General features: G+C 38.3%; 1 protein-coding gene across 25 annotated transcripts in view; it reads left to right on the top strand.

Moving 5' to 3' along the window:
* The window catches only part of LOC135490614 (muscle calcium channel subunit alpha-1-like), a 101,651-nt gene that overhangs the window by 49,808 nt on the left and 32,377 nt on the right, over positions 1–19,466 (top strand). For 9 of the 25 annotated variants that reach the window (XM_064775877.1, XM_064775876.1, XM_064775870.1 and 6 more), the window contains exons 21-31: positions 1,066–1,153; positions 1,438–1,598; positions 2,667–2,813; positions 4,412–4,613; positions 4,755–4,913; positions 7,396–7,506; positions 10,389–10,472; positions 12,698–12,727; positions 16,916–17,038; positions 17,479–17,544; positions 17,688–17,779. In XM_064775877.1, the coding sequence (XP_064631947.1) occupies positions 1,066–1,153; positions 1,438–1,598; positions 2,667–2,813; positions 4,412–4,613; positions 4,755–4,913; positions 7,396–7,506; positions 10,389–10,472; positions 12,698–12,727; positions 16,916–17,038; positions 17,479–17,544; positions 17,688–17,779 (1,263 nt within the window). Of the gene's footprint in view, positions 1–1,065; positions 1,154–1,437; positions 1,599–2,666; positions 2,814–2,885; positions 3,033–4,411; positions 4,614–4,754; positions 4,914–6,877; positions 6,989–7,395; positions 7,507–10,388; positions 10,473–12,697; positions 12,728–16,915; positions 17,039–17,478; positions 17,545–17,687; positions 17,780–18,805; positions 18,981–19,466 lie in introns of all 25 variants that reach the window. The other 16 variants (XM_064775883.1, XM_064775875.1, XM_064775873.1 and 13 more) reach the window with 10 other exon arrangements.

The raw sequence follows: 19,466 nt of genomic DNA, 5'->3' as shown, positions 1-19,466 counted from the left end.
GCCTGTGTTTTCTCGTTCTATTCTCTGCTTGATATTGTTCTTTTCTCGAATTTGTAATGTTAATAAATATATGTAATTCCAGTCACTTGGATCAATGCTGTCCATAAGTAACATTCATTTCTGCTGACAAGATTCTACATTGTAGAAAGCATCTATGATGTCCATACAAAAACGCTTTAATTGGATTGTGCTATCCATATGAAACTGACTTTTGGGGAATGATGTTTGGGGTGAAGAATCCCAGTTGATGAATTTTCAGTAAGATCCTCCTGAAAGGCACACTTTGTGATTATCGAATGTGGTGTCATGCATGCCCAACAAAGCATATTTCCTGTGGACTGAACTGTCATTTGCAGATGCATTCAAAACACCAAACCACATGTATCTAGTCTAGTTCTAAACTAAGAAACTGCTGCAGCTTCAATGGAAGAAGCTGTGAGAGCCCATTTCAAATGTTTCAATTTCCAAAAGGCAATTATCTTAACAATGGCCTTCTGAAAATGGAACTCTTATCCGGCCACCTGCCTCGTGAAAACCTCATTATGACACTTAACAGGGAAAACGTCTTTGCAGGCTATCAATCCATTTTACTTAGCAAACATCTCGTCAACGTTAAATGAAGCGACTGGGTTTAAAGTCACTGGATTTACACTAAGGTTTTAATCGTTACCAAGAACATTTTTTGTCATATTATATATTTGAGAGTTTTTTTTGTTATACTTTCATGTCCCAAGAGCATGCATTGAACGTCAGTCACATTTTCTCAATGAGTGGCATGATGTTGGGAACATTACATGGTCTACATGCTTTTGATTGAGGTATCTGTTTACAATGTAACTATTGTACCGAGAAGACGACCTCTCTTCACTAATAGTATTACTATTTACCTAAACTAAACGAAGAGTGAGTGTTTGAAGGAATTTTGAAAAAGATGTGTTAAACAGAATTGCTATTTCATCTATTTCTCTTTTCAGCCATACATCAGAAGGTGTCATCTGTAGAGACGTACAAAAAAGCATTTTTCTGAAGTCAGCTGAACATGTCTGTTGATTTGTTTCATTGCAGTAATGGAGCTATCTCTGTGGTGAAAATCCTCAGGGTATTGAGGGTGCTGAGACCTTTAAGGGCAATCAACAGGGCCAAGGGCCTCAAGGTAGGAGAGAAGATGTCTTTTAGCAATACTCATTAGTGTGTATCACGTGACAAGTCTAAGAATCCATTCCAAGATTTAGAAATTTCAGATGTTTGGAACTGGGCTTTTGTTATTGAAACTATCAAAGCGCAACTTCTGTTCAATTTTGGATATGTACTCTAAACCTTATGTTCCGTTTATTAGGGGTGTCTCTTGACTGTATACAGGCTAGCTTTTGAGGATTTACTTTATGTTATCAACAAGGACAGCTTCACCATCTAAACTGTCCATAATTTGCCTTACAGCATGTGGTGCAATGTGTGATAGTAGCAGTGAAGACCATCGGAAACATCATGTTGGTGACGTGCCTTCTGGAGTTCATGTTTGCCGTCATCGGAGTGCAGCTCTTCAAGGGCACGTTCTTCATGTGTACTGATCAGTCAAAGATCACCGAGGGTGAATGCAAGTAAGTGATTGCGACTGGGCTAACATCGACACCAGTTGTCAGGAGGGGAATCATATGACCTTAGTCATATGATTCTGAATACGGCTTGCTCTGTGAGCATTTTTGGCCTCCAAGACCTTGGGCCAAATTCATAAAGGGCGTTTAGTTTAAAACGGCGTTTAAGTACTTAATAGACAGATTCAGGTCCTTCATGCAAATCTTTACAGAATGTGAATAGGCCCTGAAACTGATTAGAGAGAAGTCAAGTACTGAATAGACAGATTCAGGTCCTTCATGTAAATCTTCACAGAATATGAATAGGCCCTGAAACTGATTAGAGAGAAGTCAACTACTGAATAGACAGATTCAGGTCCTTTATGCAAATCTTCACAGAATATGAATAGGCCCTGAAACTGATTAGAGAGAAGTCAACTACTGAATAGACAGAGTCAGGTCCTTTATGCAAATCTTCACAGAATATGAATAGGCCCTGAAACTGATTAGAGAGAAGTCAACTACTGAATAGACAGATTCAGGTCCTTCATGCAAATCTTCACAGAATACGAATAGGCCCTGAAACTGATTAAAGAGAAGTTACACACGTCTAACCCTTAAATGACTTTTATGAATTTGGCCCCTTGTGTCCTACAGAATGCAGCAGAGGTTTTACCAGGCAGATTTCATTTGCCTCAGTCAGCGAGAGAATCTGATCTGTTTGAAAAAGTTTAGTAACTTAACTTTAATGTTTTCATTGAAATGTTTTCAGCTTAACTTCCTAATCTGAATTCTTTTAGGTCATTGATTTCAGCTTCCAATTCAAGACCTATTCTCTGTCTTCTCTGGACGCCCGTCTCATCTTTTGTTTAGTTGCTACAGGAAAAAGTTTCTGGTCACTCGGCTGCGCGTATTATCAAGTATTTTGCATCTAATATGAACATGATCTAAATCAGTATTTCAAAGGACATAACTTGTTTGAGTGATTTGAATTATGACCCAAGCAAGGTGCTGCGATAAAAGAGAGAGCTAAGACAAGGATTCAAATACTGTCCAATTATTTCCTGTGCACATCTTTTACCTATTCTATTCTAGGGGCAATTTCGTGGTGTATGAACACGGTGACATTACTAAGCCAAAACTGGAGGTGCGAACCTGGCGTAATAACTTGCTCAACTTCGACGATGTCACGCAGGCCATGTTGGCCCTCTTCACCGTCTCAACATTTGAAGGTTGGCCGATGTAAGTTGACCAATAGAACAGAGCTCTAAATTTTGAAATCTCTCATCATCGATGTTGTCATTTCTCTTTCAGGGGGCAGTACATTGTTTTCGTGGGTGGCGACTCTACAAAACCGAAAGTTGACGATCGGGTGTGGTCAAACAACTTGTTCAACTTTGATGATGTTAGTCAGGCTATGTTGACGCTGTTTACGGTGGCAACATTTGAGGGGTGGCCGATGTAAGTCATTTGTTTCGTGGAATGGCCGGCTGACTAGGTGGCACTTTAGCTTGCAATAACGCATCATAGGTTTAGGGAATGAGATATTGCTTCTAGTATAGATGTGTCTGGTAGATGTAGTAAATGCTGTGCGCGTGCTTGTTCAGATTTTCAGGGAATTGTTCACTGGCACTGTAAATGTAGAACATATCACTGACCTTCAAAATGAAATTACATGGTTCCCTCATTTGGTACAAGTGTTATTGTTCAATAGTACTGTCGACTAAGGAGTATGTCACTGACCTTTCAAATTGAAATGACATGATACCCTAAGTTTGTTTTTAGACTTGCATGTCTATCATTCTATTTTCCTCACACATCAGAATGAATGTTTCAATTCCCTTGCCCTCTATTCTTTGTCCACACAACATTCCCTAAAATCTTACTTCACCCAGGTGACCAGTTTTATTCAGTAGCCACACATGGTAGAGTACCCCTCGCAACACCCATGCTCCAACTGTTTTGCACTCATTCGTCAAATGATGCTGGCGTATTTAAGAATTGGCGAAATTTGTACTGAGAGGGCTTCCAGTCACAAAACCCCTATCCCATGCACCGCTGCATCTGTAGATATACTAGATCGCAATGTTCTCACATGGTACTGAAGTGACACTTGAAAGTCGTGTAGCATGTGAGATTGTCGCTGTGAGCTTTTAAGGTAACCATGAGCATGACGTTGTGTTATGTAGCGCTGGGCATCTGCTGATACAAGTAATAAAAAGCTTAATCATTCTAACCAGTATTAGTAGGATGGGTAGTGCTTAACTAGTATAAGCCGTTGGTGAAATCTTCCAACCTGCTTACTAACTTCATGCCTGTAGATGTTGCCTAGGTTTTCAGATTGATCACTAACCTAACCCCAAGCCTTTCATGTAATCTCAGTCATTAGTGGGGGATTTGGCCACTGAAATGTTTGGGAATTACTTCCTAAGATAAAGATTGAGTTTGCCAGTGAAACGTTTTAAAATGTGATAGTTCATTGAGAACATGGCTTTCTGAACTGTTAATAACGAATTGGTTAGATTTTGAAGCTAAAGGACTGGAGTAGACTAAGGTTATGTTAATTGAGGACAATATAAATCGTAGCATATTACACCATTAGCTTGGTCACTGTAAAGAAATAATGGGAATCTCTTGTGTAGTGATGAGTGACTTGATGTCTTTGTTAACCTGTCATAAGATGGTGCTGCAGTTCCCTTCCAATATTTCAACCCCTTCATTTGCTAGAGGCCCTTTTTCCCCACCTCATTAAAACTATGTGGCTGAGCCACTGAGGAACAAAAACCTGGGAAAAAAGGGGTCTATCGTCTGTGTCTTACATACACTCTCACCTTTTCCAGGTTGCTGTACAAATCCATCGACTCTCACACAGAGGACATGGGTCCAATCTACAACTTCCGGCCAGTGGTAGCCATCTTCTACTTCACATACATCATCGTCATTGCCTTCTTCATGGTCAACATCTTCGTTGGTTTTGTCATCGTCACGTTTCAGAATGAGGGTGAGCAGGAGTACAGGAACTGCGAGCTGGACAAGAATCAGGTCAGTCTAATGTCACATGTCTGGTTATTGCCGTTCCATTGATGCATTGCTGAAACAATTACACATTGAATTTGAATACCACAAGCTGATGATGTTTTGAGCTAAGATAATTTTGAACTAATCCATTCTTTCACATTCCAGCGTAAATGCATAGAGTTTGCATTGAAAGCCAAGCCAAGCCGTCGCTACATCCCGAAGCACCGCCTGCAATACAAGATCTGGTGGTTCGTCACATCACGTCCATTTGAGTACGGCATCTTTGCACTTATCATGATCAACACAGTCACTCTCGCCATGAAGGTAAGGTGGAAACACAGGGAATAATTTTTTTGTCTCGATTGAGAAGTTCTTATATTCATGAGGTTGTCTGTTGATATTACTTTATCTGTGCACCATTATGGTGTTGCCTCAGAGTATTGAGCAATAGTCACACAATCTGTAGCTACTAAAGCTTTTATCAGCTATGTAGTTGGCCTCCGTGGTTGTCATCTGAGATCGATGTGCATTTGTGATCCTCCAAAGTTGTCCCAGCTCTTCGTGAGCTTTGGTTTGTCTGACAGACAAAAATGCTTTGGTTGATCAATGACCTGATGAACCCATGTCTTCAAACTGAAACTTTAAAGTCAGACAAATGAATCTTATGTTATGGATGGCACAGACAGGTTCAGGATCCTGGCCATAAAGCTTGGAAAGCCATCTTTTCTTCCAGTCACTTCTCTAATCTGTGTGGTACCACAGCTTTGCTGATGATCATCTTGTGCCAATGTTTCAACTATATCTTTTTGAGCTCGTCCATTTTTGCCTTGACTATTCTATGATGAATTTGTTTCAGATAGCCAGAATTTCCAACTTTCTCTTATTTTATGTATATTGTGTTGAAGAATTGGAGTCTATGCTATAGTTTGCAACAGAATAAGGGTTTACAGTATAGCCATTGAAGAGATTCATTGCAGAGGAGCTGCTCAATTCAGGCCACAATCAAGTCAAACCTAAGAAGCTCAAAGCAGCCCAGCCTCGTTTTTGAGTCTGAGCTCATCTGCCTACCTGCCTCACACCGTTTTGTATTGTTCTCTCTCCCTTTGCACTCCTTCCCTCACATTGACCACTCTTCTCTTGGCTTTCAGTATCATGAGCAGGGCGAAGGACTGACCATCGCCCTAGACTACCTAAATATGATCTTTACTGCTGTATTTGCGTTTGAGTTCGTGGTCAAAATAATGGCTTTTAGATTCAAAGTAAGTAGGCCCGGCGGCCTGGCATGCATGTCCCGGCAAGCAGCTATCAAGCCAGTCATCATGCAGCCCCTGGCCTCCAACACCAGCCAAAGATTACTGCTTTTTTTCTTCGATTTCCAGGATGATTGAGTTCAAGTGACAGGTGACACTTCATGTCATGGACTTTGATACTGAAATCCTTAGTACTTTTAGAACAACGCTGGCATCTTTCAGAAATAACAAATTCTTTGTATAGTACTGATAGAGTTGGCATTTTGCTGTGTGCAATGCTGCTACAGACGAAGCCTCTTCGTATGCAAGCCGAGGTACATGAAGCAACTTTTGGCCAAATGTTGCAATTGCCAACAGGCCAGGAATCAAACCTGGACCACTAAAGTGATCGAGGCAGATTTCAGGAACAACTTAGAAACCTAGGATCTGCTCCAATTCTGTAGGGTTGTCTAGGAAAAAAGATCAGTCATATTGGTGATAGGCGATCATGTTTACTTCTTTGCCACCAGTGACTTTGTTCATGACATGAGGTGTAACCTGTCCAGTGCTTTGCTTCTCGTGTGTCTGCTGTCACTTTTCAGTTCTGTTGACAATTTCGTTCATCTCTTCAACTTTTTTTTTGCAGCTGTGAAAATGAGCACCCTGGCTGTGAAGAAAAAGTGAATCTTGATTTAAACGATTGATGACCTTGTATCAAGAGTAATTCAGTTGGCGAGCAACAAATATTTGCCACCTGTGTCAGTGTTGCAGCAAGCAAAACACCTGATACTTTTTGTGATTGATTCCATTCCATCCACTTCCATAAGTGATGTTTAGAACTTAAGACAACAGACAATGAACATAACACGCCATAGTGTTCATTTTTCCTTCCACCCAACTCCCTACAGTTGCGGTTCTCTCAGCCTCCGCCCCTATCGTCTGCGTGAAGCTGTCAATCATCAACAACCAAGAATGACTCCTCCCCACTTTTCCGCCAGGACAGTTCTAGCGCCACCTTATTTCACCTTCATGCATTATTGCTTGTTTTATCTGTTACAGTACGATGGCCAGCCGCCAGAATATTCTAAGGCTCTGGACTATTTAAACATGATCTTTACAACCGTGTTTTCAGTAGAATTTGTTCTGAAGCTTTTTGCATTTAGATTCAAAGTAAGTTGTTTTGGTTCATCAGGGATAATGCATGGTGCAATCTGGACTTTGGTTTCCATGGCAACATATGTGATATTTACCTGGATCATTTTCAAAAGTTGTGACGCAAATATATCCATATGAAATACACAGTGATTCTTATTACTTGTGTATGAAATATGGCACTTTGTGGTATAAAAGTGTTTCACGAGTGTAGGGCCATGTCTAGATAATTAAAAATGAAAATGATCAGGCAATATACATAAGTTGCCATTGATGGCCCCAAGTTGACTAACGTCCAATCTAATGCATCATGCATGTCCAACGCCCTACCCCCCGCTCCAGCAGCAAGGCTCCCCTTTTTCAAACTTTCCCCAAATGCAAACTAACTGCATGGTGATGACCATTTCTAATGTGTTTTCTTTCAGTATGATGGGCAATCTGAAAACTACTCAAAAGCCTTGGATTACATGAATATGATTTTTACTGCTGTGTTTGCTGCAGAATTTCTGTTCAAACTGGTAGCATTCAGATTTAAAGTAAGTCTCGGTAGCTGTCTGTCAGGTGGTGGTCATGTATAGATGTTGTATTCTATGTTAGGCACGCTTTCATAGTTGCACCAATCAGGGATGAGACACTTTCGTAAAACGCTGATAAGCATCCCAATTTTGCGTAACAAAAAAACATACAGTGATCAGTAACAAAAAATATGCCAGATTTGTGTGATCAACCAAACGTTACCCCAATTTTTTGTCAAGTCCCATTCTGCTACAATATTATGTGTTTTAACCTTAATTGGTCTCACCCCTGTTAAACATATTACTTCCAGCAGTATATATGTCATTCCTGTAATATTTTTTAGTCATACAGCAGTAGCAGTTTTAGTCACAAACAGTCCTATATAGCCTAGTCTGTTCTTTGTGACTTGGTCCAGGCTTATTCTCCTGGAGTACTAAATGCTGAATCCAAATCCAAATCCAAATCTATATCCAGCTTGTTTAAGTTGTTAGGGCCAACTTGCTGTAAACAGAAACTTACTTCAGTTATCGATGATTTACATGTAATTCTTGTCAGTTACTTTGGAAAATATCCATAGGTTTTGTCATCACTGAGTAATCTCACAATACAAGATTGAACCAATGTTTTCACAACATTTTTAAAAAAAGAAACATTGGAATTCTTCAGGAGATTCTTTTATGCTCTGTGTACCAAAAGGATGCTGACCTTTCAGCATACTTTCTATTACTTCGAAACATTGAAAATCCCTGATATGCACAACGGCACTTTGATACAATCAATATCAATCAGACCCTGTGAAATGATTTGTTAAAAAAACAACAAATTCTTAGGTGATTGAAATTTTTACAAAACTCACAAAAACACAAACACCAACACAAAAACATGTTACCTGCTTTGCATTCTTGTTAAGTTTTACTTTGATTTTCACACCTAGCTTGCTCTCATATAAGTTTTAACCACTTGGGTGTCTCTTCCCAGCCACTCCCCTTAATCTTTAAATCCATTTCTGATATTAAAGTTTGTCTGGTTCTGTTACCTTTTCCAAGTTGGAGATTTGGTTTCTGTTTGGGGATGATTATTTGGTGAAAATTACTTTCATTGGATGAATTAATCTTCATGCACCTAAATTAGACATTGTCCTTCTTTATTTTGTGGGGTACCACAACTTTCTTATAAGTCCTGCATGAAATTATCATGGGGGCACTTGGTAATATTTTACTCTTGTGTGGGGTTAAAATAGAACAAATATAGAATGTAACTATTTCTTGAAATGAAAGTCCTCCCTTCTAATTCATTTATCGCCAACCTCCTTCATGTCGTCATCTGATTACTAGGTCATCTATATCCCATAGTCACCGTCATCCTACTTGCATATTCTCAATTTTGTAACCCTTTAGTTGTAAGGTCTTAAACCTTTAAAATGTATCATTTGCAATTTTCCTGTGACTTAGCACAATAGATGTGAGTGGCAATACAAAAGATGAGTCTATTATTGGACATCCCATCCAGAATTTAGGTCACTAGGTCATCTTTATCCCAAAGTCACCGTCATACTACTTGCATATTCTCAATTTGTAACCTTTAGTTCTTGGCACTTTAAACCTTCAAAATAGACCATTGTGCAATACCTGTGACTTAGCACAATAGATGTGAGAGGCAATACAAAGTATATGAGTCTGTCATTGGACAGCCCATCCAGGATTTAGGTCACTAGGTCATCTATATCCCAAAGTCACCGTCATACTACTTGCATATTCTCAATTTTGTAACCTTTAGTTGTTGGCACTTTAAACCTTCAAAATAGACCATTGTCCAATATCCTGTGACTTAGCACAATAGATGTGAGAGGCAATACAAAAGATATGAGAGTATTATTGAACAGCCAATCCAGGAATTAGGTCACTAGGTCATCTATATCCCATAGTCACTGTCATACTACTGGCATATTCTAAATGTTGTATCCTTTGGTTGTTATCACTTTAAGCCTTCAAAAATAGACCATTTTGCAATAACCTGTGACTTAGTACAATAGATGTGAGAGGCAATACAAAAGATATGAGAGTCATTAATTGAACAGCCCATCAAGGAATTAGGTCACTAGGGATCTATATCCCATAGTCACCGTCATACTACTTGCATATTCTAAAATTTGTAACCTTCAGTTGTCTTCAAAATAGACCATTTTGCAATATCCTGTGACTTAGTACACACTGAATGAGGGTTTTTATTTAATCCATCCACGAAGAAATTTATTGAAAAGAAATGCGCTTCTTTCAAAAGGGTGACTTCTTCCTGTTGAGTTATGTTGTCCCGTAGAAGTAGATATAAGATAACAGATTGAATTTGCAAGTTGTAATGTTGTTATTAAATCCACTAATTTAGACAAATGATTTCATTCGTTCATGTTCCTCCTGTTCACCTTCAAATGTTTCCCTTAGATCTTCATAAAGTTTTTAACTTTCAAAGTATTGTATATGTTTGTAACTCGTGTATTGCCACATTTATCAGAATGCCATTTTGAACAGAATTAACTCGGTATTGTTGCTAATGCATTTGGCAATACAATAGATATGGGAGTCAATTATTGAACAGCCCATCCAAGAATTAGGTCACTAGGTCATCTATATCCCATAGTCACCGTCATACTACTTGCACATTCTCAAATTTGTAACCTTTAGTTGTTAGCACTTTAAACCTTCAAAATAGACCATTTTGCAACATATTTTGACTTAGAACACACTTTATTTGACAGAACAGGCAGTCTGAGTATCCAAAAGTAAGCTCAAATTGATTTAACAAAACAAATTTGATAGTCCAAACATTAGTTACATAGTTTGAGTTGAAAGTACACGTTTGTATTAAGAGTGACTTAATCATTAATAACTTTCCTTATTCATTTCAGAATTACTTTGGAGATGCTTGGAATGTTTTTGATTTCATCATCGTGCTTGGCAGCTTCATCGACATCATCTACACAGAGGTCAACGTAAGTTCTTGCTGATGTCTGTTGTTCACTGAACCTTCGCTATAGTTTCTTTTTCCAGCATATTTCCTTGCCCTGTCAAGATGATTGTCATAATTCTTAGATAACACCAAGAATTAAGCCATTATGTGGATGACTTTTACCAAAATGTTCTACTTTCGAACTGTTATTTTTAAAAATATCTGACTTTGGAAATTATCTAAGGATTGTGATATTGTCAGAATATCTAGGTTCTTAAGTTGAAGGACCAAAGGTAAATACCAAATCCCTTTGCCCATCTCAGGCTTAGACACTAGGTAGGTGATTTGGTTGAGCCGTGTCTAGTCAATGTGCTGTTTTGTAAAATAAGTGCCTTTCATTGGTTGGTTTGGGAGAGATTTGTCTGTTCTGCGTACGCTTTCTTGTCTAGTAAAGTTTTGGCTCAGTTAAAATGTGTGTGGCGTATGAAAGAAAGAAAATGATTGGAAGTCTTGCAGTGAAAACGTCGGGGATGACGGGTTTAATCAGTGTTAACTGGACTTGTTAATGAAACCTAATACATGGCATTTTGTCGCCTAGTGTTTGTCAATTAAACTGGCAATAGCTGGTGCATGTTCTCAAATCTTTGGCAGCAAATCCACTAGGTCATTATGTTTATTTTGATACCAGACAGGGAAGATGCTACAAGGATGTGTTTATTTTGCAAAACTGTGACAGCTTTCATGGCTTGATTTAATGGGAAAGGGGTGGTAATTTCATATTATGATCCCTGACAGAATTACAATTACATAAAAAATGTACATTACAGCTCTTTGCCTATAAAATAATCAATACGTTTCCTTAACAATTAATGATATTTCTTCTCAGTCAGTTTGTCTCAGTCTGATTTGAATCGCTTACTGAAACCTTTCAATATTTTTTGCTTGAAATTTGATAAACATGGGTTAAACATCCTGAAGTAGGCTAGTTACCAACATCCACCCAGGTTGATTCACACCTACCTAGGACACTAACCCACCAACACAGCCCACCCCATCCCGACAAGCCATTGTGCATGCCTAGTAGGTTGCCTTAGCTTGGCCCATTGCCATGGTTTCAGGATAGATGCCGTAATCGTTTGCACCTTATGTTCTCCTAATGCATAACCAAGGTTCCCCATCGACCTAAATATTAACCCAGTATTTTAACATAACTATTTTTTCTCCACTTTTTCACCAACAACCAGCAGTCCTTAGATCAGGTACATGTTAGAGGGATTTTCTCACTGGCATTAACATCCTTAGTCGTTGTTGTGGACACCGCCAATGCATTTTAATTGCTGTTGCAAAGCCAGATTCAGTTCTTTGTGTGCCACCCAACACAGGGTTATGGTTGCAGTGAATTATTTTTGTACCAATTATTATGTTGAAGGTTATGTTTATCATCGAAATAGTCCTGGTTTCACATTGGCAGTCACTGACACATAAATGTTTGTTTTGTCACTTTTGGAAGGGTCAGTTATATTGTAATAGGTAATCACTTTGTTCACCTGGTATGGCTCACTATGTGTAGGGCAGCATGTACTAATATGGTCAACATATAACCCCAAGAGGGCTAGTACTGAGTGCAAAGGTTTAAGCTGGCCAAAGAGTCCCTATCCATTAGACCCAGTTTAACCTGTAATAGGTATATATGGTAAATACTCCTCGTGACCAGCTTCAACCTGTTCACACAGTGTCTACATAAAGCTAATTGGCGATGCCAATATATCACCTAAAAACAAATGATGTGGAAAACATTATCAAGGAGCTTTCCCTCAAATAGATAATTACTGCTGTACCATGTATCACATCAAGTAAGATTATTTGAAATGATAGTGTGAATCTTAATTTAAGTGTATCCATTTTCGACTTGATTTCAAGAAATATAATTTGTTTGAACTGGGTGCTGTGGCTTTAGATTTTTAGTTGTGATTTGAATTAAACTTCATTAAAAAACATCAACATTTTTGACACTATTTTCACATTAGTGCATATACTTTTGTTAAAGAATAACCTCTATGTAGTTTCTTGCTGTTAGCAATGACTAAAAACCTCTAAATAGTTATTAGGAAGCAAAAGTAGGAATAGTTGACTTGCACTTTAGATCTGATGTACTTTAAATAAAAGTTTATTTTCAACTGACTCTTTCCAATCAAAATATGATGACTTATTTTGTTATTTCATTATTAAGTGATTACTAAAGTTAGTTGAATTCTGTGTTACCTTTAGCCTGATAACAAAGACTATGATAAAGATTGGGTAAGTGCCCTTGCTCTAGAGCACTTGGATGAGTGCACTTGGTATGGTCTTGGTGAGTTGGGGAAACTGTGGACACTTCAGGGAGGCTGCATGTAACCAAGGTGTTCGGCAAAGGTTTTCTAATGATAGCACATGTGATAAGGATGCATGTATCATATCCTAATAAGTTCTCACTAAAATCCTGCTGAACGAAGTTGTTATTCATTGCTTATATATCAGTAGTTATCATCAAAACTAGTAAACTGGCATTTCAACCTCAACAAAAGTTGATTCAAAAATACCTATAAAGTAGGCCTATTAAATAAGTTGACATTGACTAGAACCATCTCTATCGGAAATAAATTGGTGTAGTGGAGAGCCAAGTATCATGTTAATAAATGCTTGTGTTTTCATTTGCTTTCAAATGTACAGAGAAGTACAGAGGTTTGTGATGACTATACCAGCAGACGCTTTTCCTTTTTTGCATGGTTGCTTTTTGCATGTTATTTTTTGCATGGGAGTGATCTAAACCCACCAACATTGGTAGACTTCCTCATGTTCCTAGTCTTCCCTTCATCATCATTTTCTAATTCAATTGTAGATAAGAGTACCTTTCTATGGACCAGCAAGGCAGATATCACACTCTAATGCTCAAAGTTCCATCATTATTTCCAGGTAGACAATGAACATAGCCAAGAACTCCCCTTTTCAGTCTTGGCTTCACGTGATTTTCTGTCTAAGTGATGGCTACAACAGTCTTACCTAAATATACACCCATCACTTTACTTCTACTGATAGTTCTGTCGATATGATGGCTCATGTTGTTCTTATTTCTAATTGATATAGTTTATGACAGAGACAGTCTTGAAAATGTAGAAAATATACATTGGGCTTTATTGAAACCAAAAGTGAAACTTGTGATTCCCTAACCAGTAGAAAATGCTGTTTGTTTTGTATATTCTTTACCAAGTTGAAATTGCCAATAGCCACTGCTATATTCAAGTGATGAGGCATGTATCATAGAATTACAATTGGCACTTAGCAGATTGTCACTTTGATTCTTGTTGGCATTGTATATGACAAATGGATAGTTTTCTTGTTAATGTGTCAATAGTTGATGCAAAGCCTTGGTTGCCATCTTTTTTCTTTACCAGATATAAGGAATCTGTCCGTCTTATTCTGAGTTATATTATTTGCCAAAAACTTTCAGGCCCAGAATCTATTGCACTTTGGCCTGTTCTACTGTTGTCCTTAATCCTTATTATATGGCTTGACATTCTTATCCCATTCTTTATAGCACATTCCACAGTATTTGTGTGGGTGTCTGTCCCCCATGAAGAAGGAAACTTTTCTTCTGTACACTATACTTTTTCAAGATCTGTCTGGAAAACTCCCATGCATATTTTCTCAGTGAACTTTATTTTCCGGTCGATCTATTGCTGTATACATTTGCCTGGAGGATGTACTTGTCCAATTCCTGTTTCAAATAAATGTTGGAGTTTGCACTGAATGTAAATTGATAAATTGGGGTTCACTGCTTTAGGCCTATATGTAGAGCACCATTTGCAGATCACTTTAGAGCAGGCAGAGTCCTCACAGATTCTTGACATTGTTTGTGGTGCAGTATTGGGATATACGATATTATGCGAGGCTACATGCTGTTTGCTGCAATTTACATGACTGGGATTGAATTTTAGGCAATTTCAAAACACATGAAAATAAGTACAATTTCTTTGGGTCAGGGATATCATACCCAATTCATGCCAATCATAACTCTGTTGTTGCAGTACGCTTGTTGTGTTTGCAATCTGTGTGTGGTGACCGTGGCAGTGGTCTGTGAACTCCTTGCTAGATGCCACTCTCTCACCTTGATTTCAACTTTCACGTTGCAGATGAACAAAGAGGGCAATTTTTTTGAGAGAGCATGTGTATACAAATGTGATTGTCCCTCGTAGCTAAGGCCAATAATTTCTTGTGTAAATTTTAAAATGGCTCATCTTATCAGAAGGAGCATAGCTGACAGGACCAGCCATAAATGCTGTTTTATCCTTGTGTTCTTTGACAAGTGGACTTGCCAGTAACCACTCGAAAGATCAAGGGATAAGAAACACACTTGGCACTGCATAACATACTGCATCTGCATGTTTTGTAGGTGTCTGACTTCACAAGAACCAGAATACATTTTGGCCATGATGATATAAACCATTGATACTGTGAAATCTAGTTGTCGGTAACCACCAACTAAAAATATGCAGTTACTGTATATGGTGCCCAGAGAACTGGTACTTTTACATACCAGGTGACACAAAGAATATTATATAATTTGCATTCGGAATGCTCCCAAAACTTAAATTCAATTTTTACCAAATTTCAGCCACATGTAGCTGAGATCAGTATTTTGGTTTCCAGTTAGTTTGGTCTTTTGTATCAATCTCAGCTACAGAGGGCAGAAACTCAGAATATTTTAGGAGTTAGTCAAGGTCAAAAGTATAAAATCTTTTTTGTGTCACCTAGTAGCATTGCAACTAGGATGAAATGGTGGAGAACTTGCCTATAAAATGGGTCCTCTTTACTGTAAACATCATAAATTTTCTCGCCAATAAATGTATATACTACTACTACGAAATGTTGTGTCCATGTTGTAATATTTTTTGCATATAATACCTTCTCAGGAGTCTCTGCATGGCAGTAGGTCGTTCAAATCCAATGTCCTCTAAGTGCATGGAATGACCTCTAATTGATGTCAATCCTAGCTCGAGAATCTTAACTAATCCTAGTGTGTTGTACAATGCATTTATGATCTTTATGTGCGGCTATCCGCCTTCCTCTTCCATTATAGCATGGAAATATTGAAATAACTATTTCTCTCTCACTCTCTCCCTAGAATCCAAAATGGGTGGGAGCCACCAACAAGCTTTCGTCAGCTGAATGCATTGTGCAATTGAATATGCCTCTTTTCTAAGTCCCAACCTCTGTTGTTGGATGAACTGTCCGTGAGTCTGTGAATATTGTTGAGAATTCTTTAAGTACATTTGAGGTTAGAACTGATTAGAAGTTTCAGTACTGCAGTTTCCTTACAGAGGGTTGACTACTTGGTGTACTGTGAGCAAAACTTTGAGGTTGAGCTCAGTAAGCTTACTTACAGCAACAACTATAGAGGGTCTGCTTACCTTTTGCAAATAATAAAGATAGAGATTCTACATTTAAGATGAACAGTTTTGATTCAGTAGAAGTTGTATTAGACATTCCTAATCACATGTATAGATAGCTATTTCTCTGATAAATTATTTAGGCTGTCTCTTTTACCAATTCATTTAGTTGTACTATGCTCATGTACCACTTCTTCTGGTGTTGCTTTAGTGTATGGGCTTTGGTCATGTGTTCTTCTTGATGTCATATTGATATACTCTTATGTCCATAAGTAACATTCTTTGCAAAGAACAATGTATGCGCAACACTGTGTCTTAGAAACAGAATTCTAAGTTTTTTCCTACAAAACTCTGATCTTGTTGTCTTGGCTGAAACATATAGTTTAGAATGTTGATTGCAGAACAACCTGATGTAGTGTTTGCGCTATATTTAACAAGGCATGTTTCTTATGAATAGCTCTGTAAGCATCATCACAAATCAAAGCCTGGATTAGGACAAATGTACATTATATGTGTTAGAATACGTGTAATGTACACTGATACATGGCTTGAAAGCCATTAGAATAAAGCATTGCAAGGAGGTTTATCTTCTTATGAAAACCTCTTATTCCTTATCCTGACTTCCTGTTCATTATCAAGGCCTCCTTCTAGACTTCATCTTCATCTTCCCTGTCAGTTCCTCCAGCTAAACCTTCAATCATACAATTCATCTTCATCTGTTCAAGAATTACACAGCCACATGCTTTCATGATACCTCACATCCTGTCACTTCATCCCCCTCATCAACGACACACACTCGGCAAGTTTTTTCCTCTACCTGTGATTATGATAGCTGCTATATGAGAGAGACCTGTCAGCTGGTTTTATATCGAAACCCCGTCCAGAGTCGCAAACTATTCACATATTTGTAAGGTTTTGAAAAACTTGCATTATTTTCTAAAACAGCGTCTTATAATGATAATGGGAGGAGTGAAGTATTTCTGTTCCTGCCTTTTGGATTCAAGGTGTAGAGGTATTGCTTCTCTTCAAGTTCCTAATCGCTCTTTTTGTATATTTTCAGCCGGGAGGTGGAATCATCAGTATCAATTTCTTCCGATTGTTCCGTGTAATGCGGTTGGTCAAACTCCTCAGTCGTGGGGAAGGCATACGCACACTCCTATGGACGTTTATCAAATCATTTCAGGTAAGGACAGATCCCGATTCAACGTCATGAGCAGTCTTCTATGCAAGTGCCTTGCAGAAATGGTGATCTTAAACATTATCCATCTCTTCAATGATTGGGGGCCTCCTGGATTTTGAAAGTGGTTCTACACATTGCCAGACACAAGAGGACCATTCGAATGAACACTGACCTTTCCTGCATACATGTCTGAGACAGTCTACCGAATACTGGGTTTTGGGGGCTTGTGAACATGTTGGTTTGTTACATCTTATTGACAGGTAGTGCCTTTTTGGTTCATCAGGCAGTGGTTCTTGTGAAGATAACAACCGTGTTGTTCATCAAAACATGGATTAACTGGCTGGCAATATCACTGTGAATTGAACCTTCTAATACAGATGCTGTACCTTGTCTTTCACTATTTCTTCATGTCCCGACTAATCATTGTCTTCTCTCTTTTCAAGGCTCTGCCATACGTCGCCCTCCTCATTGTGATGCTCTTCTTTATCTATGCAGTTATTGGGATGCAAGTAAGTAACATTGCTCTTTTTCCCCAAATCTGATCTTATCCCGGCAAGTCCAAATTCCCACCTTTCAGGCTAGACTTCTAGAGAGATCGTTGAAGATGCCAAGATGACCTTATGTTTTGAAATTTCTTTGTTTCTGATTTTAGGTGTTTGGCAAAATTGCCTTGGATGATGATACAGCCATTCACAGGAATAACAACTTTCAAACATTTCCTCAAGCAGTGTTGGTGCTCTTCAGGTAAGATTAATTCTCACTGCGAACAGAATCGAAATGGTCCTTTGAACCGGATAGAGATTGGTGTCAAGAACTGATTTTATAACTAGGGCAGTGTGGCACTAGTTACAGCAGTACTAACTGATTGCCTCAATAATTCCAACAATCTTGCCTTTGGATGTGTCAAATAGAGAGATAGATTGGGTTGCGATGACCTACTTACTTGCATTCATACTCGCGTAGGTCACATTGTAGTTGTATGAAGCCCTCAATAGAAATAAGAACAACAAGGATTACTGTTACAAATATTCGGTCATTTCCTAAATATAACATTTTCCCAATTTTCAGCATGTCAAATACTGCTTTCATCTAGAGTGATATACTACAGTTCTATTTTAGAATGAATGTTCAAAAAAGTTATATCATTTATGAGATTTTTTGCATTTGTGTACATGTGATTTTGTTTCAGAACGACCCTCTTTTTCAGGCTTTGCTTGTATCTGATCTTAATTAGTTAATGTTGATTACTACAACATTCAGCTCAGTTGCTTTTGTGACCTTTGGTAACAAGCAGTGTTTGTTTAAGTTATTCAGGAATAGGGGGGCTCTTGGTGTTCTTTGTGTCCGAGTTTCAGAAAACTCAAGTGTTAGGGTTTCATGTACAGTGGAACCCTGGTCGGCGACCACCCTGGTAACGCGACCACCCCGCTATGACTACCGCCAGGCAGCGTTTATCACCGAACACATTGGAGCATTCTAAAATGTGGAATGATGAGAACTGAAAAGACGAATGCTGCCATGATTTCTGTTAAGAAATTAATTGCGGCAAATTTATCATGCTACAGATGAAAAAAATGTTCACGTCCAAATATTTTTTTCACTTGTTTTTTTTTCTGCTAAAAATGAAGAAACATCATCAAAAGATTTTTCCGAATTTTGAATTTGATGAAAAATGTCAACTCTGAAGTGTAACATGTAATGTACAGGCAAGTTGCAGTGTACTCTTGGGCATCGTTTACCCGGTAACTCAGTATAACTTTTCACTTATAGATCGGCAACCGGTGAGGCCTGGCAGGACATCATGTTGGCCTGCACAAACAGACCTCAGGTCTACTGTGATTTCTCTTCCGATGCTTATGACAACACGACCATGGGGAAAGTTGAATGTGGAACCAACTTTGCCTATCCCTACTTTATATCATTTTATATTCTCTGCTCATTTTTGGTAAGTGGACGTCGAGGTCCTATATATGAGCAGGTGTACATCAGCGTATATATTGCTTTTGTAGTGTTACAGGTTTACTGGTGCTTGGTATTCCTCTCCCTTGTTTCTCATCACTCATTTGGCTGTTCCAAGGCTCTGAGAAAGTTACAAAAAGTTTTGACATTTGCCAAAATATTTAACCAATCATGACAGGAATGGTACCATCACAAAATGTTCTTGGATATCTTTCAAATGAATCATTATGTCATTGTTTTGGTTTTTTTTAAAAAATTTGTGATAATTTCTGTGTCCAACACTATTGCCATCAATCTTATAGTCTTTGTGTTGGCAAATGAGAGATGATACTGTTCGTTTCATTATGATGTTTTCCCTAGTTGATTATATGTTATTTCATGCCCGTGGGGATGCAGGTCTATCAGGAAGCTAATGCCTTTTTGATAAGGGGTGATAATTCTTGGTTATTAAGCACCAAAATATAACAAATCG

Source organism: Lineus longissimus, chromosome 7 (assembly GCF_910592395.1).
Source record: "Lineus longissimus chromosome 7, tnLinLong1.2, whole genome shotgun sequence".
Classification (NCBI taxonomy): domain Eukaryota; kingdom Metazoa; phylum Nemertea; class Pilidiophora; order Heteronemertea; family Lineidae; genus Lineus; species Lineus longissimus.
Note: the sequence above shows the minus strand (reverse complement) of the source record. Positions and strands in the feature narration are given on the sequence as shown.